At 44.3% G+C, this 24,520-nt stretch overlaps 1 protein-coding gene and 1 long non-coding RNA gene across 3 annotated transcripts; one reads left to right on the forward strand and one right to left on the reverse strand.

Moving 5' to 3' along the window:
* Window positions 1-6,219: 6,219 nt before the first annotated feature.
* Window positions 6,220-7,855, forward strand: LOC121840958. The gene is made up of 3 exons (XR_006080011.1): window positions 6,220-6,643; window positions 7,115-7,370; window positions 7,496-7,855. It is a non-coding gene; the product is annotated as an uncharacterized LOC121840958 (long non-coding RNA).
* Window positions 7,856-11,993: 4,138 nt separating this feature from the next.
* Window positions 11,994-24,470, reverse strand: cenpj (centromere protein J). Of its 2 annotated transcripts, none has more exons than XM_024389450.2 (18): window positions 24,171-24,470; window positions 23,193-23,638; window positions 22,926-23,052; window positions 22,591-22,797; window positions 22,343-22,508; window positions 22,105-22,210; window positions 21,232-21,924; window positions 16,996-17,839; window positions 16,752-16,881; window positions 16,082-16,247; window positions 15,728-16,009; window positions 15,508-15,592; window positions 13,545-13,690; window positions 13,270-13,353; window positions 13,029-13,169; window positions 12,818-12,902; window positions 12,583-12,703; window positions 11,994-12,386 (listed from the first exon to the last, which is right to left on the reverse strand). In XM_024389450.2, exons 2-18 carry the CDS (start codon window positions 23,616-23,618, stop codon window positions 12,194-12,196), a joined length of 4,002 nt encoding a protein of 1,333 aa, XP_024245218.1. In that variant the 5' UTR covers window positions 23,619-23,638; window positions 24,171-24,470; the 3' UTR covers window positions 11,994-12,193. The 2 variants fall into 2 exon arrangements, 1 of the variants encoding a protein (XP_024245218.1); XR_006080014.1 differs by having other exon boundaries at window positions 12,244-12,386; window positions 12,583-12,722.
* Between the last annotated feature and the right edge of the window lie 50 nt (window positions 24,471-24,520).

The raw sequence follows: 24,520 nt of genomic DNA on the forward strand, positions 1-24,520 counted from the left end.
GCGGGAATAAAACAAAAATATGTCATTGTAAATGCATGTAGGCCAATATTTACTAAATCAATCTGACACTAAATCAACTGAGTAGCTTACAGTTAACAGCTTAGCTGTTTCTCCAAAAATGTAGCTAGGCTAGTAGTAAGTTCAGAAATATGTTAGTGTGACCTACTGGACTATAGTAGCCCCAATAAATACATTTAGCCTTTAAGTACTACTGAATACTACCCTGACCAAGAATGCTCTCAAATGCAATCAAACACAGACTATTGGGGAAGTTAGGCCACTAGTGGCCAAAGCCTCAAAGCCTACTACTTAAAAATTGTTACATTAAATGCAAGTTAAAATAATATAAGAACAGCGGCTGGAATTAAGTCTATACAAAATACATGAAAATGCCAGTTGGTCACAATAATGACATTGAACTAAATCTACTGCCATTAGATAAATTAGGGTAACTTACATGTAAAACTATTTTCAAACTGTCCTTTCTCACTATCTAATCCAAAGAACTTGTTTCACCTATAGTCAATAACATTTACATGAGTAACATCTTCATACAACTAATTGTAATAGTATTGATCATTTAAAATAAAGGGTTTAGAATGAGGACACTTTTAAAACACTGAAACATGTATTGGACACTACAGAGACAAGGCACATGGTGCAGGTCCCATAGCAATCTTCTCAAAAGGCTGATTACAGTTGCGTTTTAAAGGGATAACAGTAATTGATTATCGCCCCATAGGTCCCACCTGTTACATTAGTTCTAGAAAAGCCAATCAGGTTGGAAAAAAACGATGCTTGATCTGAGTTCAAAACAGTGTCTTATCTGTAGACTAGCCTACAAGCATGTTTAAAATGCAGGACGTCATCATCACGAACCTGTGCATGCATGGTCAGGGTGTTCTGTGATTCATAGACTGCATCAAAGTGCAGGTTTCGGGCGCCAGGTCATGGATTGCAATGCTATGGCGCACCCAAGTGGGGATATTTTGCTTTGCAACCATTTCCATCCTCTCCCTCCATCTGTTCGTGCGTGCCTGTATAAGCACGTGACATAATTGGAGTAGAAAAGGAGTACACCAGAATTATTTCAATCGATCATTTGTGGAGTGCACCGGAGTCGTCAATTAAAAAATGTCGAACAGATCGCATCAAGCCGACACCCGAAATATGCGGTATTGCTTACACTCCACCAGATAAATTCTTATAATTCTCTTTTCCCAGTCCACATAATGTCATTCATGTTGTTTAGAGTTGTAACGTCAGCTACCTGTCAGCTACCCAAGTTTTGGTGAGGTAGGTTTGCTACCTATCTACACAATATTCCTAGCAAGTGAAGTTAATTACGGTCCATTTTCTTAAGTAAATGTATGTACAGTGTAATTCACAAAATGACAAGTTTGAGCAAGTTTACATTTTGTTGATTTGAACTAAGCTTATGAGTTTGGTCCAGACACGTCACGCCTGCATGCCAAACTTGCACGCGCTAACGTTACAGTAGAGTACCACAGTACGAGTCATAATATCCATAACCTAGCGGTCAAACAAGGAAATGGTTCCAATCGTTTTTCCACCATTTATTTTCCCCATAGAGGATTTTTGAATCACTTAAATTAAGGGCTGTGTTTCGTGTAGGCTTACCCTGGTGTGACGTCTTGATAATCGTGTAAAATCTCTCTAGGACAAGGTTACTTTTTTTCCAATATACCATGTCCCTGTTTGACTGCTAGGTTTTATGGGTAGTATGACACATCCACTGTGGGGTTGTGCCAAGACATTTGTACTGGACCATTAGGGCACAGGAAAAATGGGGTTGCTGGATAAAGCACCTCCTTCTCCCAACCTCATCAAACTGCACAAAGTGTTATAAGAGAGACACATTTTCAGCGGTGGAAAGTACAAATTAGGTCGTTTTTTTGGCTATCTGTACTGTACTATTGATATTTTTGACATATTTTACTAAACTACATTCCCGATGAAAAATAATGTACTTTTTACTTCATACCTTTCCCTCACACCCAAATGTACTCGTTACATTTTGACAGGAAAATGGTCAAATTCACACACTTATAAAGAAAACATCCCTGGTCATCCCTACTCCCTCTGATCTGGCGGACTCACTAAACACATGCTTCATTTGTAAATTATGTCTGAGTGTTGGCGTGTGCCCCTGGCTATCCGTCAATAAAAAATAACATTGTGTAGTCTGGTTTACTTTTGATACCTGTGTACATTTTTGAAATTCCATTTACTTTTAATACTTAAGTATATTTAAAACCAAATACTTTTACTCAAACAGTACATTTATATTTTGCAACGGGGCTATACATTTGGGTGTGTGAACCTTTTGGGGCGGTAAGCAAATTGGAGTGGGTCTAGGGTGTCAGGTAGGGTGGAGGTGATATGGTTCTTGGCTAGTCTCTCAAAGCACTTCATGATGACGGAAGTGAGTGCTACGGGGCGATAGTCGTTTAGCTCAGTTACCTTAGCTTTCTTGGGAACATGAACAATGGTGACTCTTGAAGCATGTGGGGACAGCAGACTGGGATAACGATTGATTGAATATGTCCGTAAACACACCAGCCAGCTGGTCTGCGCATGCTCTGAGGACGCAGCTGGGGATGCCGTCTGGGCCTGCAGCCTTGCGAGGGTTAACACGTTTAAATGTTTTACTCACGTCGGCTGCAGTGAAGGAGAGTCCACAGGGTTTGGTAGCGGGCCGTGTCAGAGGCACTGTATTGTCCTCAAAGCGGGCAAAGAAGTTGTTTAGTCTGTCTGGGAGCAAGACATCCTGATCCGCGACGGGGCTGGTTTTCTTTTTGTAATCTGTGATTGACTGTTGACCCAGCCACATACCTTGTGTCTGAGCCGTTGAATTGTGACTCTACTTTGTCTCTATACTGACGCTTAGCTTGTTTGATTGCCTTGCGGAGGGAATAGCTACACTGTTTTTATTCGTTCATGTTTCCAGTCACCTTGCCCTGATTAAAAGCAGAGGTTTGCGCTTTCAGTTTTGCGCGAATGCTGCCATCATTCCACGGTTTCTGGTTTGGGAATGTTTTAATAGTTGCTGTGGGTATGACATCGCCGATGCACTTGCTAATAAACTCACCGAATCAGCGTATTTGTCAATGTTGTTTGACGCAATGCGGAACATATCCCAGTCCACATGATCGAAGCAATCTTGAAGTGTGAAATCAGATTAGTCGGACCGGCGTTGAACAGACCTGAGCACGGGAGCTTCCTGTTTTAGTTTCTGTCTATAGGCTGGAAGCAACAAAATTAAGTCGTGGTCAGCTTCCCCGAAGGGAGGGCGGGGGAGGGCCTTATATGTGTCGCGGAAGCTAGAATAACAATGATCCAGGGTTTTACCAGCCCTGGTTGCACAATCGATATGCTGATAGAATTTAGGGAGTCTTGTTTTCCGATTGGCCTTGTTAAAATCCCCATCTACAATTAATGCAGCCTCAGGATATGTGGTTTCCCGTTTACATAGAGTCAAATGAAGTTCTTTCAGGGCCATCGATGTGTCTGCTTGGGGGGGGGGGTATATGCGGCTGTGACTATAATCGAAGAGAATTCTCTTGGTCGACATTTGATTGTGAGGAATTCTAAGTCAGGTGAACAGAAGGACTTGAGTTCCTGTATGTTATTATGATCACACCATGTCTCGTTAATCATAAGGCCCCCCCCGCCCTTCTTCTTACCAGAAACATGATTGTTTCTGTCGGCGCGATGCGTGAAGAAACCAGCTTGCTGTACCGACTCCGATTGCGTGTTTCGAGTGAGCCATGTTTCCGTGAAGCAAAGAACGTTACAGTCTCTCTGGAATGCTACCCTTGCTCGGATTTCATCTACCTTGTTGTCAAGAGATTGGACATCGGCGAGTAGTTTTCTCGGGAGCGGTGAGCGATGTGCCCGTCTCCGGAGCCTGACCAGAAGACCGCTTCGTCTGCCTCTTTTACGGCGTCATTGTTTTGGTTCGCCGGCTGGGATCCGATCCATTGTCCTGGGTGGTGGGCAAAACAGAGGATCCGCTTCGGGAAAGTCATATTCCTGGTCGTAATGATGGTGAGTTGACGTCGCTCTTATATCTAGTAGTTCCTCCCGACTGTATGTAATAAAACCTAAGATTACCTGGGGTACCAATGTAAGAAATAACACACAAAAAAAACAAAATACTGCATAGTTTCCTAGGAACACGAAGGGAGGCGGCCATCTGTCGGCGCCGGAAGTATGTTCGTATTTTCTACTCTCTTGTGGGAAACCCTCACTGTTGCGCAGATATTTAGAAACTAAATTGAACTTTCCACAGCTATATTCAATGTGCGGGACAAAATTGAGGCTATGATTAAGAAGGTGGAGCCCATTTCTGTCTGCATTAACAAGGACAACACACAGGCTTTTCATCATTGTATGATTTTTAAATTTTTAAATGAAGTGTGCAAATGAACAAGATTATGGACAATGTCAAATGTGATATAGCGAAGCACCTGAGTGAGCTGGGTGTGCAATTACACAGACACTTTCCCGAAAATGCCCTGCCTCCAGTCCAGTTACCGATATCTGAACAAGAGAGCCTCATTGAAATTGTAACAAGCGGTTCTGTGAAAATGTAATCAGAAGCCACTGCCAGATTTCTGGATAGGGTTGTGCTTAGTTTCTTGCCTTGGCAAATCGCACTGTTAAGACACTGATGCCCTTTGCAACCACATACCTATGTGAGTGTATTCTCGGCCCTCACTAGCATAAAACTAAATACAGGCACAGACTGTGTGGAAAATTATTTAAGACAGACTCTCCAATACAACCCAACATTGCAGAGTTATGTGCATCCTTTCAAGCACCCTTTTTTCATTAACCTGTGGCGTGTTATTCACGATTTAATGAAAAAATAATTTAGCCATCTTAAATATAAAACCTTAAGAGCAAAAGTATTATATTATTTGTGCCCTGGTCCAAAATAGTTCTTTGTCACTTCCCACATGCTGGGTTGTGACAACAACTCACACTCATTCTTATGTGTAATAAATGACAATGACAAAAAACAAAAAACAATGACAAAAAACAACATTTGAGAGTGCGCTGACCCTGGTGCAAGAGCTGGAGGTTGAATTTTAAAAATGTTTAACCCCTTTTTCGTGGTATCCAAATGGTGTCTCATCGCTGCAACTCCCGTATGGACTCGGGAGAGGCAAAGGTCGAGAGCAATGTCACAGGAGAGCAAGCCACAGGAGTCGCTAGTGCACGATGAGACAAGGATATCCCTGCCGGCCAAACCCTCCCTAACCCGGACGACGCTGGGCCAATTGTGCGTCGCCCCATGGACTTCCCAGTCGCGGCCGGCTGCGACAGAGCCTGGGCTCGAACCCAGAATCTCTTAGACCACTGCGCCACCCGGGAGGCCAATTTTGAATGGGTACGGGACTATAAAAGGTTTGGGAACCACTGCACTAGTTCATCTGACTCGGAAGTAGATGAAGGGCCTCATTTGCCAAAATACCGAAGTATCCCTTTAATGTGTATTGGGCTTGACCATAATGGCTTTAATCAGGGCTGATCAAATAGTGAGTGGATGTTCCCATTCCTTACTATGGCTATTTTTCTGATGATGCGAGGTAATTCCTTCGTCAGGAAGGGGGTGCTGGTGACGGAGCTGACCCACATGGAGCAGCACTTCCCGTCCATCAGGAGGAAGCTGGAACGGGTGTAGGAGAGGATGAGAGCCCTAGACATGGCCAAGCAGGTCGGACAGCACCACTCCCTGGAGAGCTACTGTGACCTGGAGCAGGTACACACACTCACTAAACTGCACCTCCTGGTTGTAGTGGCACTTAAAGGAAAACAATGTGTGTTTGTGTTAAACAGTTGGTCGAGACCCTGCAAGCTCCTGTGTACGTCCAGTCTTTTGACCTGAATTACAATTTGAATGCCCATACTGTAGCCATGTGGACTGACCTAAACTCTGCTACTGTAGTTTGAACTCACATCTGACCTAAGGCCTGTGTGTTTCAGCTGTGTAGTTCATCAACATGAGCTGAATAGGAGACTGAAGATCAACATTCGGAATGCCAAGGTTGCGCCCGAGTGGCGCAGCGGTCTAAGGCACTGCATCTCTATAGTGACGCGTCTAGCACTGACACCCTGGTTCGAATCCAGGCTGTATCACAACTGGCCGTGATTGGGAGTCCCATAGTGCGGCACACAATTGGCCCAGCATCGTAAATAAGAATTTGTTCTTAACTGACTTGCCTAGTTAATTATATATACATTTTTTTATGTAAGTCCTGTAATTGACAATTTTTTTAGGGTTGGTCTTTTAATTATTATTTTTTTACCTGGTTTAAGTGACTTGAGTCTGAGCAAGAGAGGCCCAGCAGTAGGCAGGGCCCAACAGGAATGATGAGACCTCCCCATCCAGCAATAGAGACCCTGTTCCCCCTCCAGGAGCAGGAAAGCTTGTGGATGACTAGGCCTACCCGGGACCCCTGTCCCAGCCCTGGCCCTCACCCAATCTCAGATTCCGGACCCAACGTCATAATGGAGGAGATTATAGGAGATTGAACAAGCAGACAAAGGGAATTTAAATCCAGCCATCAACTCACCACATCCAAAACCACTGCAGCTAGGTTCTCAACTGGAGGTTAGTGGCAATATCACAGTAACATTTAGAGCAGAGGTCGGCAACAGGCGGAAAGTGTTTGTTTTATTTTAACCTCCCCAAAGATAAAAAAAAATATATATAAAAAATAATAATAATATACAGTACATATATTGTTAGGATTAGATTTTTTTTGTAAAATTCAGCTAAAAATTGTTAATTCAGGAAAGCTGTTCCCAAGTAGTCCTACAAATAAAGAGACGTGATTGTGTCTCAATGTAATCAAAGTATGAAATTGTTCATTTTCAAACACAATCTGTTTTTGGTTTTTACTTATGGTCAATTTGCAGTGTACAAATTATGTTCTGACCACCCGCTCAGACAAAAATCGTCTCGCGGCCGAATCTAGTTGCCTGCCCCTTGTGAGAGCGCATGTTAGTGCATGTCTGTTGAGGTAAACCGCGCCCCAATATCCTGAGAATAATAATGGTGTTTTTTGATTCCTGGTTGTAGTTATCCCAGCACACCTATCTGAGCTGCAAAGGCCACTGAGAGCCCAGAGGAGCAACAAGAAGATCCAGGAGGACCTCCCACCTGTCAGTCAGATCAACACTGTTGATCTACACAACACACATTTCACATGACAACATACACAAGATTCTCTCTTGCGCCGTCTCGCCCTCTCAGACCTGCGAACGTTCGCTCCACCTGGACAGCCACAACGTGTGACTTCATCTCCTAATATCTGACAGGAGCCATGGTCATAAAGGTGACGCAACATCACATACCACACTGTTGAGTCTCAGTATTCTCACTGTTGAGTGGTGGCATATTTCACCATCCTTTGATTTAACACTAATTCCTCTGTACTAACCTTTTCCTCTCCTCTCTCAGAGAACACAGAGCAGCGTCCGGTGACAGTCACTGTACTGCCCCAGCCGGGCTGGGAAAGACGCCAGCATCACAGACTTGCGGGTTAGTGAGGGCTTCGCTCTGAAAGAGGAGGCCACGGTGAGTAACAGAACTGTGTGGATGTATGTTTTACAGTTGAGTAGAAGATGTTTCCTAGGACCCATGTCTATCTACTGGCTCTAGTTATCTGCCCTCTCTCTGTCCCTGTGTCCTGTGCTATGGAGTGTCCCCCATTCTTAAACTAGAGGAGTTCTCCAACTGACTCCAAGGGCTTTCAAAACAGGACACCTGACTCAGAAAACCAGACCCCCTCCTTTGACCGGTTTGTCTCCCCTCCCAAGCCTGCCCCATGTACCAACCCCTCCCCAGACAGAAATGAAAAGTTTATCAACATTTGATATTTTTTGCTTTGAACTGGACAAATTTTACAGAAATTATAAATGAGCCCCATTGAACACACATTAAGGCCAGGCTAAACACCACATGAGGGACAGAGTTTTACTGTGTGTGTTGCAAATGTATTTCTTGCACTTGATGCATGTGTACTGTCTTCCTACATGTGCATGTGTACTGTCTTCCTGTCCTTCTTGGGTCCTCACACATTGCAGTGCTTCTTATTGCTACTGGCTGCATCTAGAATGATAAACACTTAGTTAGTTCAGGAATTTTACTAACATCTCACTCTCATATATAGTTACAGCAGGCCAAGGTAGGAGAGTCAGACACACACACACAACATAACTCACACTTCCGGTATTGGAGTTGTTGGTTCTGTGGGTCGGGCGGATGGGTCACCAGCATCCTTCTGAATCCTCTTCATGATGGCTGCAGAAGCTGGGGTCCTTGGGAAATGTCGCCTCCTCTGGATATGAGGTCTTACCAATGCCTTGCTCAGCGCCTCGAATGCGCCGTCTCCGCTGGCGCTTCCCTCTGTCCACCCTTCCTTTTGTAGTATTGTAATCCATTACGGTTTTTGATGTTCCAGGCCGCAGATTCACCCATCCCTATGCAGCATAATCATGAGTATCACATTTGCCTTTCTTTGTCACGTAGGACACCAGGGACGTGTCGGCCGTGAACACAAACTAAGCCTGTTCCATGTATTCAACAGCTGAGGTGGGAGCTCTGGCTTGTTTTTTTTTTCCATACTGTTCCTACCAGCTTCCTCTTGAGCTCCTGTCCCAGCTTATACGAAGTAAAAAAGTTATTGCATGTGATGTTGTGGCCACGGAGTCCCTGTGTCACATCCAGGACAACTCGTATCCCTTGGTTCTTCTCAGGCTCCTATCTGGCTTCCCCGTATACACTTGCAAGTTCCACACATATGATGAAGCAGCGGCCCCTAAATGATATAAGCTGCTCAACAGTAACATTGGGCCCAGGGTTGTAAAACATGGGAAGGCGGTCCACCCACTTGTCCCACACTGACCTGATTGCAGCTAGCTTGTCTCTCTGCCGCTGAGCTGGTCTGGTGTCTCGGTTATCAAAGCGGATAATCCTGGAAATGTGAACGTTTTCCAGAGACATTGTTGCGCAGAAAAGTTCTCTGCATCCCACGGGAATCTGTGGATTTCCCATTGGATCTGAAAACACAACTGGATAATAAGGATAATAATAAGGATAATAACCCCAAAGTATGCATGTAAATGATTTTGGTCCGTCTCGCTCCAAAAACACACTTCCCTCCAAATTAGTGCAGTCCAGAATGATTTTCTGGATGGTGTCTTGGATGAACAGTTCAAAAGAAGACTGTCCTGCACATGGGTAACCGCCATCCGTCGGCCCTGGTTGCATCCTTATCAAATTGGCAGCCATGTGTGGTGGCTCATTCCTTGGACAAGACCATTCAATTTCCAAAAAATGTTTACATCCATATTTATCCTGCTGATGGGCTGGTCCTGGGGCTGGCTGAGGGTCAATCACATCTTCTTCCAACTCAGACTCCAAATTGAGAGACATGATCCTGAATCTACAAAGTGGAAGATGCTCCTTCCACACTAGCTTCTCTCTGCAAAAATGATTTCTTAGGCCCTCTGAGCAGAGAATTTGCCATACTGATTGATTGTGGTGAGTCACACATGCAAAGCTATTTTATTTGTGTCCCTCCCTGGCTGGGGTAGTGTATGGGGAAAATACATATTTCTGCCTGTGTTGGCATAATTGATCTCTTTCAGGCAGAGCGTACACCTGGCATCCACGTTATCGACAGAGGGAAAGTGTGGTGTTCCCGTCGCCTCTATTGGCATCCATCTTAAGCCAGGCCCAGCTACACTTGATCCCTGAATCCACTGATTTAAACCTGTCCAATTTACCATGCTATTGTTTGAGGAGAGTGCACAGTTATGAACATAAAATGATATTAATAAACCAATTGGGCACATTTGGAACATAATTACAATGGTTCATTGGATCAGTCTAAAACTGCACATACACTGCAGCCATCGAGTGGCCAAAATCTAAATTGCACCCCCAGCTGGAATACATTAAGGCCTTTCTCTTGCATTTCTTTGTATCATCTTTTACCAGATATAATGCGGTTTTTTTCTACATTCATTTCACATTTCCACAAACTTAAGTGTTTCCTTTCAAATGGTACCAAGAATGTATATCCTTGCTTCAGGTCCCGAGCTACAGGCAGTTAGATGTGGGTGTCGTTTTAGGCGAAAATTTAAATGTGGCGGATCCTTAGCAAGCAATGCCTCTTTCACCCAATTCTCATTCTGAAAAGTAACTAGAGTGAAAACATTAGTTCATAGATAACTAACTAGTTAACATTTCACAGATTGCCAGGGTCCAGTGAGCAACTAACATTATAGCTTGAACGGCAAGGAGTCATATACCAGTTAATACTATACCTAATTGGTTCCTCAATAACGTTACCTCATCTGATGTAACATTACCCAGCTGTCTGACTTTGGACAGCAAATTTTTACACCATAAACTAAGTTTGATAATGTTGCTCAACATTTCTCTGGCCAGCTAACGGATAATTTGATCCAGCTACTGTAGCAAGATAACAATTCTTGTTCCACCACACTTGCTCCCTCACCTCAAACTTTCCAAATGTCTGTTTTTTGGTTACAGCTCAAGTATGCTTCTTCACCAAATCAAAAACTGCCTTTCCACTCTCTTTCCAGAGCACGCGCTGATGCAGCAACTAGCAAGATGGTTGGCTCTTCAGTCTCGTGCTGCATTCTGTTATATGAACGATTGGATGGGCCCAGGCCTTGGATACAGACATTGTTACACGCATCACTGGTTATCGTACAGCCATTAGTGACCCAAACGCGCATTTTAGACAAGCTGTTGGGTTTCGCTGGTCTCAACCCAGTCAATGTTCTGGTCAGACACGTGGACTGCCCACACACACCTCACCGTGGACCCAATCTTCACTGGAGATTGGAGCATAAGTAAATCCCATTGATGTGCAAAAGTTTGAGTTACAGGAAGGAATAGGGTGGCTTTATTTCCTTCCACTTAATCTTTAGTCAGTTTTCACATACGAAACAAATACGCAAATATAACATCTTGCTTCATCTCCCCATCAGGCTGCGTCAGATCCCGGCCCATCTGTATAGATTTCCCTGTAAGGCCATCAAGGTGTGAGTGGCGGGCTTCAGACCCCTGCCTCTAACTGGAGAAGGAGCGCCTGTCCTACCGGCCAGAGTGGAGCATGAACCCTGCTGCACCGCATCCGTTATAGTGAGCAAGATCTGCCTTAGTTACCACCGTCATATCAGTGTAAATCATAACAAGCTGGATACAATGACACGTTGTGGATTATTTGCATGCCCTGGCAACGGTGGTCTCTGTACAACCAGGGTGATGGCAGCAGCAGTCTATGTATTGTGGTTATTCACCATATACCATTCAGCCAATTAGGTAATTGTGAGATCTTGGTGCAGTTAGTCATCTCAGCCAATCATCTCAATGAAGCAAGTGTACTTTTCATGATAATGGTGTTGTCTCAGGCCACTGAGCTGGCTGTGTTCCTGTATGAGGATGCAGCTCTGGTCTACTTGCCTCTGGTGGAGAAAGGACTGGCTGGCACTACAGCAAAAGTCAAAATATGGGTTTGACACTCACTTAGGAGTGCTTTTCAAAGACAGTTTAACATGTGAACACTGCTCAGTTTGCTAGCTTGAACAATGTCAAGTCTTTCTGTAGTCTGCGTATGAAATCCAGTATATCTCACTTCTCTCTCCTTTGACCTCGCCAGAGTTCTGAAGAACGTGTCCACATCACAGGCGTTTCCTGTTTGTTGTGCATTGAGATTTATGCTAGTACTTTATTTAAGTACTTGGTGAAACATTTTATTTAAAGTTTAGTTTTTTTTAGCAGAATGTGTAAAAAGGGCAGACCACTTTTCTAAATATTTTACATCTGAAATACTGTCTGTATGAAGGGTACAGAAGTATTAGTTTAGTTTTTAAACGGCTTCACTGTTTTACTCTTAAAAACAATACCCGAATGTACTCACTGATTTGATTAAACATTTATTTTACCAAAAAAATACAATCAACTAAGAAAATAAATATGGATTAGACATTTTTTTACAAGTCACTCATCACTACATTCAACTCAAACATACTAAAAACCTATGTCAAACAACTCTCACTCCAACATAACTGTGCTTCAGCTTTAGTTCCCATGACGATACCTCATATTGCATAAACAATCCTAGGGCCTGTTGTCCATGACAATGTTACCATCCTTGTCTTTAACTCTGAGGCGTCCGGTGGGGTAGCGGGTCTCCTGTCTGCCATCAGTATAGACTGTCTTCAACGTGCCATCTGGGTACTCCCTCCTCTTATAGTCTGCTGTGTGGATCTCCTTCTGGCCTGTGTTGAACTGGATCTCTTTACTGCCATCCCTGGAGGAGAACATGAGAACAGTGGTGAAAGATACAAGACAGAAAAAGAAAAAAAAAAACACTTAAACCACTGACTTCACGAAAGGGGCAAAGATTGGGCACTCCTCATCAAGAGCTTTTATCTGATCAGATGCATGCTAGAGTATGTAGGTGACGTATAGATATATAGACAGAGGTGTGAGCTCTGTGGACTTACAAGTTAACTTGTATGATGGTCCCGTCAGTGAGGACACTCTCCTCCCTCCCATCTGGATAGAGGTTCTTGACGGTCTGGTCAGGGAATGTGATCTCCTTCCGGCCATCAGGGAAATGCTTCTCTGCAGAAAGAAATGAGGACTTACACACGTTTAAAGCAGCACAGTGATGAAGGGGATAATTTACGTTTAATAGTAAAATAACATTACTGTCAAATAAATGCAATCAAGTCTCACCAGTCTGGTTGTTGGGGAACTGCAGAACCTCGATGCCGTCAGGATAGGTGGTGTGAGTGGTCTGGGCATCCGCATAGTAGTAGATCTGTAAGAGGACTATATTAGTTGAGACACTTACACATATATCTGGGATTCATGCAAGTCTAATATCCCATTAACACCACTGAATATGAAATGTGTTGCCAGGGAAGGGTCACTGTCAATGACTCACCACTCTCTGGTCAGCCATGACCTGCTTGATGTCCCCGTTGAAGAAGGTGACTTTGACTGTCAGTCCATCCGCTGACACCTCCTTCCTGGTCCCATTGGGAAAGATGATGAGTCTCCCTCCACAGGCCAGAACCCTCTCCATCTAAGACAATAACACACACCCGAGTCAATGGAAAGCACTTTGAGCTCCTGGAAAAGCAGGATCACAGAATTTCCTCCCAATCCTTCTCGTCCCCCCTCACCTTTCCATCAGAGTGGGTGAGGACATCTTGACCTGGCTCTTGTTGCTCTTTGACCTCTGTCTCAGTCTGCAGACCTCGAGCTCTCTGTGTGTAAAGCCAGACAGTTTACATTGAGACACCGCAGCATACCTCAACAACAAAGGTGGTGTATACACACAGATCCTATTAAATTACTAATAGAGTTCTAATATGTAATTATATGGGTGTATAGCAGTGTTGAGCCATGTCATGGCAGTGCTTTCATTAAATAATCAGACTCCAGGGATTTAACTCACAGGGGACAGGTTGTTTGAGTGGTCGTGGCTCTGTGCTGGGAGGTGGCTCCTGGTCAAAGATTCTGGTCTATCCTCTGAGCTGTAACTGTGAGCGGGGCTGGGTGCTGGTGTAGGGCCTGACCTCTTCAGGATGCCCCTGATACCTCCTGTTAAACAGACAATGTAGAACAATATCTCTACCTATAACTAAATACAAAATATTTACCTCCCTTTGTTGAATCCATAGTAAATCTCATGATCAGTCCATATTCAGGGATGCAAACTGGTGAGGGCCCAAAAAGGTGACACTTTTTTGTTGTTGTACTGAAACATGCAAAAAAATCCCTGCTTGCAGGAAATGCAGGTTTTACCTAATTGAACAAAGAATATGATCTACATGATCAGCCTGTGTGTAAAATAGTGGTTAATGTGAACCTAACTCACTGCTAAAAAATGTAAGGAGAAGCATTCCAATGTTATTTGTTGCCTAGACTTTACTGCAAATGACAAGTCTTGAGAAAAAAACAATACACTAGTATTGCTGTTAGCCATGACAGCCTTTATAATAGAATACTTGTGACCACACACACATCTAAATATTGCACTTAAGTAGAAATAGAACGAAAACAGGCATTCTATTTTTGCTCTATTATAGTGGCCACTACAGTCGACATCGATCAAGCGCGCAAGGCTACAGGTGTGCAAAAATAACATTCACAGAGTAAAAAAAAGGTACTAATCCCCTCTCACTCACAAGTGTTACTGTCAAGTTCAACACAACAAAAGCAATATCTTTGGGCTACACTGCACATTATTACATTGTACACTTTCTGCCTGTAGACATCTGTTCCACAATGTGCCAGTAGAGTATGATACCCTTTGTTGGCATAATTGATCTCTTTCAGGCAGAGAGTACACCTGGCATACCCCTTTTTATCCACTGTGTTGAGAAAGAGGGTAAGTGTGTGGCGTTTCTTTCACCTCTATAGTGGCATCCAGCTTAAACCAGGCCCAACTCTAGCTACATTTAACTGTTTAACAATCAATGCCTCATTTTCACTTAATTCTGTCATTCTGAAAATTAACTGTTCTGTAGAGGGAAAATAGTTCACAGTAGTTAGTTCGTTAGCTAGTTAACATTTCACAGATTGCCAGTAAGCAACTAACGCATTATAACTTGAGGAACGGCAGGGAGTTGTACAACGTTGCCAGTTAACACTATAGCAAATTGGTTACGTTAGGTTACTAATGTTTGCTCATCTGATGTTGTGACATTAGCTAGCAAACGTTAGTTGTCTAACTTTATTAACCAGCTAATTTTCACCCCAAACTCAATTATTTGATCAGTTAAGTTGGCTAATGTTGCTCAACATTTCTCTGGCAAGCTATAACGGATAATTTGATGCAGCTAGCAAGACACTTAACAATACTTGTTCCACCACACTTTCTCCATCACCTCAAACCAAATGCCAGTTATCGGTTACAGCTCATTAAGTACGCTTCATCACCTTCTCACCTACCTCCGTGGTCGGGCTTCTCACCTACCTCCGTGGTCGGGCTTCTCACCTACCTCCGTGGTCGGGCTTCTCACCTACCTCCGTGGTCGGGCTTCTCACCTACCTCTTCGTTAATGTTCAGGGGACGCGCTACTGTAAATTAACTGGCAAACTGCCTTTCCATGCCTCTTTCCAGAGCGCGCGCACTGATGCTGTAACTAGCAAATTGGTTGTCCTTTCTTCAGTCACGTGCTGCATTCTGTTACGTGAAAGGTTGGCTGAGCCTTGGATACAGTCAGTATTGCTCAAAATGCGCATCACTTGTTCGGATACAGCCAGTAGTCATCCAAAGCCCCCCACACACACACACACACAAACTGTTGTCATCGGACCTACAGGAATGTCACCTATTTTGGATTCAAAATGGCTACATTTTGCAGAAAGGTGACTAGTTTGCATCCCTGATAATGCAGCTACCTTCCTTGTACCTTGAGTGGTGGGGCTGTGTCCTGATGGGCTGCCTTTAGAGATGTTGCTCTGTGGTTGGCTGCTCCTCACCGTGTCAGGAGGACTCTGAACAAACAAATACACACTGTGTTAGGGTTGTTATCCTGAGTCCGGCACAGGACAGAGAATTTAACCACCGCCAGAACACAGACAAACTGGAAAAATCACAAGAAAGTGGTAGTAGTGAATCTGTAAACTCACTGCCAATTTGAGGCACCTGGCTTCAAGAGCAATGTAACTGTCCAACGGCCTGGGTCCCTCCCTCCCCCTTTCCCTCCTGTCGTTCTCTCTTTCGCTGTCTGTCCCAATCTTCCTCCAGGTGCTGAGGCGTAGTTTCTCCATGGTGCGGACCTCGTCTTTCAGGTTGCTGTTGTCTGAGCTCAGGGAGTCTATCTGCTGCCGGAGACGGTTATGTGTGGTGGACCAGCGGCTCTCTCTCCGCTTCAACTCCTCCTGCAGGAAACTCAGCTGCTTCTTCATGGCCTGAGGGCGACAGGGCAGGGTTAATGGTGGTTATAAGACCTCTTCAAAATAAAGGGGGAAAGTGTCTCTCACCTGGATCTCGTCACGCTCCCTCTTGTCTGGTATGGCTCTGGCGGCAGAGGCATGCCTCTCAAACACCTTGCGTTCCTTCTGCAGCTTCTTGGTCTCCTCCCTCTTGAACTCCTCAAACTTGGCCAGCTCCTCAGCCTTGCGCTGCTCAAACTCTGCACACTCCTTCCTGGAATAGAGACAAAATCTGTTTGTCAGACACTTTTATACCCTAGATGAATCCATTTAATATACATTTTGTAACAATGCTTTGTATAGAACCATAGATGGGTGGGTTGTTTAGCAACAAAACGCAGAAAAGAAACGAGGTTGGCTAAAGCCCTATTTGGACAGGATTACTTTTACTGGCGGTCGGATAATGTAATTATGTGCACAAGCAAAAAAACACCACTCCAAATGTTTCCTCTCTAAATGTTCATTGAAAACGTAAATACATTTGCACAATGAGTCTCAAATACATCGTTACATTTGTTAGTTGGTTAGCTAGCTAGCTATTTGTTCTTGCAAAAAGAGTCAAAGCACCTCAAAACAAGATATTGTATCAATAACAAGATGCATAAAACCACACAGCGTTCTGCCTCTGCGATGTGTGCGCATTGTTTTTGTGAAGTTGTCAGGCAATCCGTCTATTGAGGAAAACCCTGCCCATTCCAGTTCAGACTAAATGCGTTACCGGAGTTTCTCCTGGTTCTTTTCGTTCTCCTGTCTGAGTCTGGCCAAGGCAGCATTCTCTGTCCTGAAACGTTCAATCTCCAGCTCCAGCTCCACCAGCCTCTCCCTCAGCTGCCTGGACTGCTGCTGGCCTGACCACACACAATACAAAATAGCTTTATGCTGGTGCTACCAACTTTGGAGAAAAAGTCAGAGCCCTGCTGTTGACGTACTCCATTGAGTTAAGAGTGTATGCACTGTCTCACCTGATCCGTCCTCAGTCTTTCTAGGTTCTGGTGGAGAAGGGGCCTGGGTTTTGGGCTTTAGCGAAGGGAACAGCCTGGCCATGAGCTGGGAAGCGAGAGGAGGATCTGGCTCTTGGTTGGCTGCTGTGATAACAGACATCCTCTCCAGCTCCGTCCCTTTGGCCTCAGCCACCTTTCTCTTCAGTGTCCTCTCTGAGGGTGAAATGTCATTCACTGTTGCTGTGGAAGTGTGTCGGTTTCCTGTTGCAGCGCCTCTTGTTCTGCTGTTGTCCTCAACGATGCTGCCAGCCTCCTCCAGGTCGTTCCAGGTGTCATCATCATCAAACACCAACAGACCCTCGTGGTCCGCATTTTCTCTGTCCTCCAAAAGGGTGGAGTCGTCAAGGTCACTCTGCCCGCCCTCCTCTGCCTGGCTTGTGCCTCCCTCTCTGTCCTGATATGACCTCTTGTCATATGGAGAGTTGGATGCAGGGAGCGGGTTTTCCCAGAGGTTGCTGGAAACTGTAGTCTGGTATGACGGTCGAGCTACTTCCTCCCGATCCCCGAATTCAGAGCTGCTGCGGAACAAGATGTCAGAGATTTCCTCATGTTTGCCGTCGCTCACTTCATCTTCTTCCTCCTCATCAGTGGCTTTGCTGTTTTCCCTCATTACCCTCTTTGCCCTCACAGCAGATACTCCTGGTGATTCAGATGAGCTGGTCCCTGTGCCTTGGCCACTTCTACTGGTGCCCCGGCTGTGAACCCCTTTAGGCAGCGAGGGGGATTTGATGGGCGTGGAGGAGAGGCGTCGCGGACGGCTCCCCCTGCTGCCCTGAAGGGGATGTTGCTGGTCCAGCTGCAGCACCTGTAGGTTTACATTTAAATGTATTAAGCAACAGTGTAGCCTAAATACTCTCAGTGGCCGGTTCAGTGTTTCCACTGCAATTATTTTGCTGTGGAGCTGCAGCACGGCAAAATCATTGACACCACACAAAAAAAAATATTTCTGCTGAGGCGCACTTTGAAGATGCTAGAACAGTCCATATTTCAAATTTTTAAAAATATATACACTTTTTTAATTTTCCTCTGCAAACAAAACAAGTAATTTATAGAAAAGTATTCTATTATGGTGTCGGATTTTATCTATTTATCTAGTTGGCTTGTTGTGTGTTATATGCGAGATAAATATTTATCTCGTGGCGCATTCATCTTGTAATTGCCATAGGGAGGGAAACAGCAACAATCGAAAACTAAGGTTTTATTGGCATTTTTCTAAAAGAGAGTGAACCATTTTAAACCCAGAGTTTTTAGCAGTGGCATGGTTATGCATGTTACCTCTACACAATTAGCAGTGGGTCCATAGGGAGACTGGAGCTAAATGTAACACCGGTGAAACAGATAATATTTTTAGTTGAGCAAGAGTAGTAGCAACAAGGGGGAGAAATGGTGATATGAAGTTTGTGAGATGTCCAGGCAGGGGACATATTACACCAGGTGGCAAGTTATCTCAACAGGTATAAAACTACATTATATACACTGTGTTTATGCATGTTTTTGGGGACATATAATTCATCAATAGGATAATAATTAGTTGAAAGATCACATTTGGGATCTGGCTAATGATTAGCCCAATAGGGTAAATGCAGATAGGGAACCCCATGCTTCAGCCTATTTATTTGCACTTTGCGGCATCTGTTGAGCTACAGGTACATGTTTTTTTGCTAATATCATACCTGATAACATGGACCATGCATAGGCTATATACATATATATACACATGGCCCAATATGCTAAAATAATTCAACACAATTTTACAAATGTGTTATTGGGCTCATTCTGGAGGTGGAAATGTATATTTTAGGTGTCAGTTAGCATACTTTTACTTTCATTTTGGCGTTGAATGCCCCCCTCCCCTCAACAACCTACAATTTTTTCCAGAGGAAACACTGGGCCAGTTTTAGGTACACTACCTTGTTTCACAGAAATGGTTTGCTCCTACAGACAGTGAGTCACATGGCTTGCTATATAATATAAAGAAGTCTGACAGGCAGAGGCATTCAGTTACTGTTCGATTGAACTTTAGAATGGGCAAAACGAGTGACATAAGCAACTTTGCGTGGTATGATCATCGGTGCCAGGCGTGCCAGTATCTCACAAACATCCGGCCTCCTGGGCAATTCACGCACAACAGTGTCTAGGGATTAGAGAATGGTGCGACAAACAAAACATCAGTCAGCGGCATTCCTGTGGATGAAAACAGCTTGTTGATGAGAGGTCGAATGAGAATGGCAAGAAACGTACACGCTAACAGGTGGGCCACAAACAGGCAAATAACGGCGCAGTACAACAGTGTGCAGAACGGCATCTCGGAACACACAACTCGTTGGTCCTTGTCATGGATGGGCTATTGCAGCAGATGACCACACCAGGTTCCACTCCTATCAGCTAAAAACAAGAAGCGGCTCCAGTAGGCACGAGATAACAAACACTGGACAATTGAAGAGTGGAAAACATTGCCTGGTCCGTTGAATTATGCTGATGGCTGAATCAGGATTTGGTGTAAGCAGCATGAGTCCATGGCCCCATCCTGCCTGGTGTCAACTAGAGGTCGACCTATTATAATTTTTCAACGCCGATAGCGATTATTGGAGGACCAAAAAAAAGCCGATACCGATTAATTGGCAGATATATATATATGTTTGTAACAATGACAATTACAACAATACTGAATGAACAATGAACACTTATTTTAAATTAATACATAGAAATAAAATCAATTTAGTCTCAAATAAATAATGAAACATGTTTAATTTTGTTTAAGTAATGCAAAAACAAAGTGTTGGAGAAGTAAAAGTGCAATATGTGCCATGTAAAGAAGCTAACGTTTAAGTTCCTTGCTCAGAACATGAGAACATATGAAAGCTGGTGGTTCCTTTTAACACGAGTCTTCAATATTCCCAGGTAAGAAGTTTTAGGTTGTAGCTATTTTAGGACCATTTCTCTCTATACCATTTGTATTTCATATACCTTTGACTATTGGATGTTCTAATAGATACTTTAGTATTGCCAGCCTAGTTGATAGACTTGAAGTCATAAACAGTGCATTGCTTGAAGCACAGCGAAGAGCTGCTGGCAAACGCAGTAAAGTGCTGTTTGAATTAATACGAGCAGGCTTACGAGCCTGCTGCTGCCTACAACCGCTCAGTCAGACTGCTCTATCAAATCATAGTTATAATTATAATATAATAACACATGAGCCTTAGGTCATTAATATGGTTATATCCGGAAACTATCGTTTCGAAAACATTTATTCTTTCAGTGAAATACGGAACCGTTCCGTATTTTATCTAACAGGTGGCATCCATAAGTCTAAATATTGCTGTTACATTGCACAACCTTCAATGTTAAGTCATAATTACGTAAAGTTCTGGCAAATTAGTTCGCAACGAGCCAGGTGGCCCAAACTGTTGCATATCCCCTTGACTCTGTGTGCAACGAACTCAAGAGAAGTGACACAATTTCCCTAGTTAAAATAAATTCATGTTAGCAGGCAATATTAACTAAATATGCAGGATTAAAAATATATACTTGTGTATTGATTTTAAGAAAGGCTTGTTTATGTTTAGGTACACATTGGTGCAACGACAGTGCTTTTTTTCGCGAATGCGCTTGTTAAATCACCCGTTTGGCGAAGTAGGCTGTGATTCAATGATAAATGAACAGGCACCACATCGATTATATGCAACGCAGGACAAGCTAGATAAACTAGTAATATCATCAACCATGTGTAGTTAACTAGTGATTATGTTAAGATTGATTGTTTTTTATAAGACATGTTTAATGCTAGCTAGCACCTTACCTTGGCTCCTTGCTGCACTCGCATAACAGGTAGTCAGCCTGCTACGCAGTCTCCTCGTGGAGTGCAATGTAATCGGCCATGATGGGTGTCCAAAAATGCTGATTACCAATTGTTATGAAAACTTGAAATCAGCCCTAATTAATCGGCCATTCCGATTAATCAGTCGACCTCTAGTGTCAACAGTACAGGCTGGTGGTGTAATGGTGTGGGGGATGTTTTCCTGGCACACATTAGGTCCCTTGATACCAATTGAGCAACGTTTCCAAGAATTCAGCCTGTTCTGGAGGCACGGTGGGGTCCGCCCAGTACCTAAAACTGGCCACTGAGTGCATGTGAAACATACATAAAATGTTATGCAATTCATTATAAAAAAAGACAGGTAAAAAAGCATCACAAACCTTCATGACAAAGGATGAGTTGGAAGAGAAGGAGAGTTCCTCGGCTGCCTGCTCCAGCAGCTCAAACTCCCCCAGCTCCACACTCTCCTTCTGACGGTCACAGTCCCAGTGCTGCAGCTTCTCCTGGAATGACAGCTCAAAGGAATACTCCGGAACACCTGATTTTCCCTCTGCTGCTCCATCCGGTCTCGATGGACCACTTCCATTCCTCTGCAGTGCTCCAGTCCTCTCCTCAAGCCCAAACTGTTTAGTTACAGCTGCAGGAGTTCTACTCACAGGTTGAGAAGTCCCGTCCACCTTGTTACTAATCACCTCCCTTGGCCTTAGACAGTTAGTCATCTCAATGTTCTGTCTCTGATGACTGCCCAGGACTCTGGGCCTCACTGCGGCCAGCTTGTCTGTCTTGCCCTCTGGTCTGACACTGTCCAGAAGAGGTGAGTACGGGTCTCTTGGTCTGTTCTCCTTGTTGAGCACAGCAGTCTTGCGCTGTACGGGGGGGCGCTGACTGACCTTCTGGGTGGGCTCTGAGGTCCAACGGGTGCTGACCTTGGCCTGGGGATCTTTTTGGGGTCTCCCTTTGTTGGGCATAGGGGCTTTGCTTCGGTTGGTGAATCTGGAGAGGCCCTCCCCTCGCCTCAGGAAGGCTCTCTTGGTATTAGCTCTGGGACTGGCTCCCTCAGCTGCCTCTGGGCTCTGTTGGAGAGACAGCTTAGCATTAGCAATGTTCCATGCAAAACAAAGGGAATGGTACTGCAGCTCCAAAGACCACCATACCTTAATCAAACTCAACTTGTCATTTGGTTGAGCTACCATTTTATTTGATCTACAGCTCATTTTTAGTGTAGTGTAGCAAAAATAGGGTTGGTCTCTGACCTGCTGCTGCTGGGTGGTCTTCAGTCTCTGTTCCTCCAGTCTCAGCTGTTCCTCCAGGAGCGCCTCAAACGTCTGCTTCTGCCCCCCTATCCCTGGTTTAATGGGTCTGGAGATGACCATAGACACGGGAGCACACAGCCAAATCAATGATTTGTATTCTGTGCTGTCAGTTAACTGAGAATAGTGAAATAAATCATGTTTAGACATTTCCATCTCAAATATGAAGTTAAACATGTACCTGTCCTGTGAATCTAGTTCACAGTCATCTCCTCTGTATGCTTTGTAGTCTTCAGTCATGGAGGGAGCAGAATAGGAAGATAATGTGACTTCCTCATCACCACCCCTATCATCAGCATCCCCATTCAGCTGATGACATTTGTGTGGATTGCTCCATGCTTCTGTCCCTGTTTGAGTACAACAGAGGTTTTAAGTCAATCATGTAAAAGCCCCTTTAAATGCGTTTCGGCACCGAAGCACTTTTCCTACCCAGTGTTTGGTCCTTTTCCTGCTCCTGGCCCCTTGGAGGCTGCCGGAATGTAGGCCCCCGTCTCCAGAGCTGGGAAGACGCAGGCCCTTGTGGGGGGCCTATAGGGAAACTCTTGGCTGCTGGGGGTCTGTGAGAGAGGGGGTAGCCCCCCAATAGAGTGTTCTCTCCCCAGTCTGCTCCCGTCAACTTGGAGATCTCTATGTAATCTGTGAGAGATCACACAGGTCGTCTAAATCAGGGGTGTCAAATTCAATAACTGGAGCTACCTGCTCCATACAGCCTGCTGAGCAATAACACGGCAATAACACAGTGAGTGGAGTGTGTTTTTCAGTACCTGCTCCATCCTGCTGAGCCACATGCACCATGCCCAGTAACCTTTGTTGCTCCTCCTGGAGACTGACAAGTTCCTCTAGCTGGTGGGCTTTCAGCTGCTCCTGCATGTGCTGCTGCCACTGCCTCAGCTGTAACACAGCACATACAGTACCCATAAGCACCGCTACAACATTAGACGTAGGCCTACCTATCTGGAAGTGACAAGCCATTCCAAACAGTCATCATGATCTCAAATATTTTATGAAGCCATTCAATACTGGTTTCTTACCCGTTCGAGTTTGAGCATTAGGGGTAGGTCCTGAGACTGATCTACAAACTTCTCCATACTGTCCATCTCTCCAGGTAATGTCAACCCTTGAGACGCCACTGTCTGCAGTCCAGCAAATTGTCTGTCAGACAAAGTCCTATCCACTGGTAGCTGATTCTGTTTGCTCAATTCTGTCCCGGACTCAGCATCATGGACGAGGGAACTGATACTCAGGCAACTGCTGCTACTGGAGACCGGGAGGGGAACAAACTGAGAGGCGAAGGAGTCATTCACATCCCGGGATCTCCAGACAGAGCTGTGTCGAAGAGACTCAGCCAGGTCCAGGGAGGGTTTCAGGATAACCCCGGCACAGGAGCTGCTCGTCATCCATCGGTCAAGGAACTTTGTTTGGGACTGCTGAGCCTGCAACCCAGCTGGAGATGACATGACTTGCTCTCCAGACAGGGCTAATCCGAGATTAGAGCAGATTTTAGAGACAGGTCAAGAGTAAAACAGTGTGACCCATTCAGCATGCCAGATCAAGTGCCTGGTTACCTAATTTAGCTAATTATACCACGTCACAGTGTGGTTATGCTTTGCCTACAGAAATGTACAGTTTAAAAGGACAGTTGTTAGCAACAGTTTAATACCTGTACTGTAGTTTGCTAACAGTGCATTTCCACATCATGACAATTTACAGAGTAACGTTAGTCGCAAGAAGTTGTACATCCCTGAATAGTAAAGTACCTGTAACTAGCTAGTAATATGACATATTGTCAAATAATGACATATAGTTTATAGTGTTAAACTACTCAAAAACAGCTTCGTTAGCAGGCAAACGTTACCTGTCATTGTATTGACAACGCCTTGGTTTGGCTAACTAACGTTTGCAACTAGTTATCTTGCATTATAACAAAGTTTTACCTTTGCAGGAGAGTAAGACAAAAGTTGTGCTTTGATATTATAATGATAGACACATAGCTAACATACATAACGTACCTTGTTTACAGACAGTATTCAATTTATTTTCAGTGTTTGAAGACAACAAATGGGAGATTCGAAGTATACCGCCATCCCAAAACAAAGCCCGCGAGGGAGAAAAATAGGACAAGTTGCATTTTGGGTAATGTAGTACATGGCGTTGAAATCCAAGACGAGGAAGTGGTTTTCAAACCATTGCCATTCGTCAATAGGGCATTTCAAGAGTTCAAATGCATTTCTGGAGGATGTACTGGAGTCCCAACTAGCGGTCCAAACACTTAAAAGACCCTCAGCCCTCAAACTACGTGGACACTTCTGATGACGTACCATGACGTCTGACGAGTATACGCTTGCATGGCAAGGGGCGA

Source organism: Oncorhynchus tshawytscha, linkage group LG26 (genome assembly GCF_018296145.1).
Source record: "Oncorhynchus tshawytscha isolate Ot180627B linkage group LG26, Otsh_v2.0, whole genome shotgun sequence".
NCBI classification, from domain to species: domain Eukaryota; kingdom Metazoa; phylum Chordata; class Actinopteri; order Salmoniformes; family Salmonidae; genus Oncorhynchus; species Oncorhynchus tshawytscha.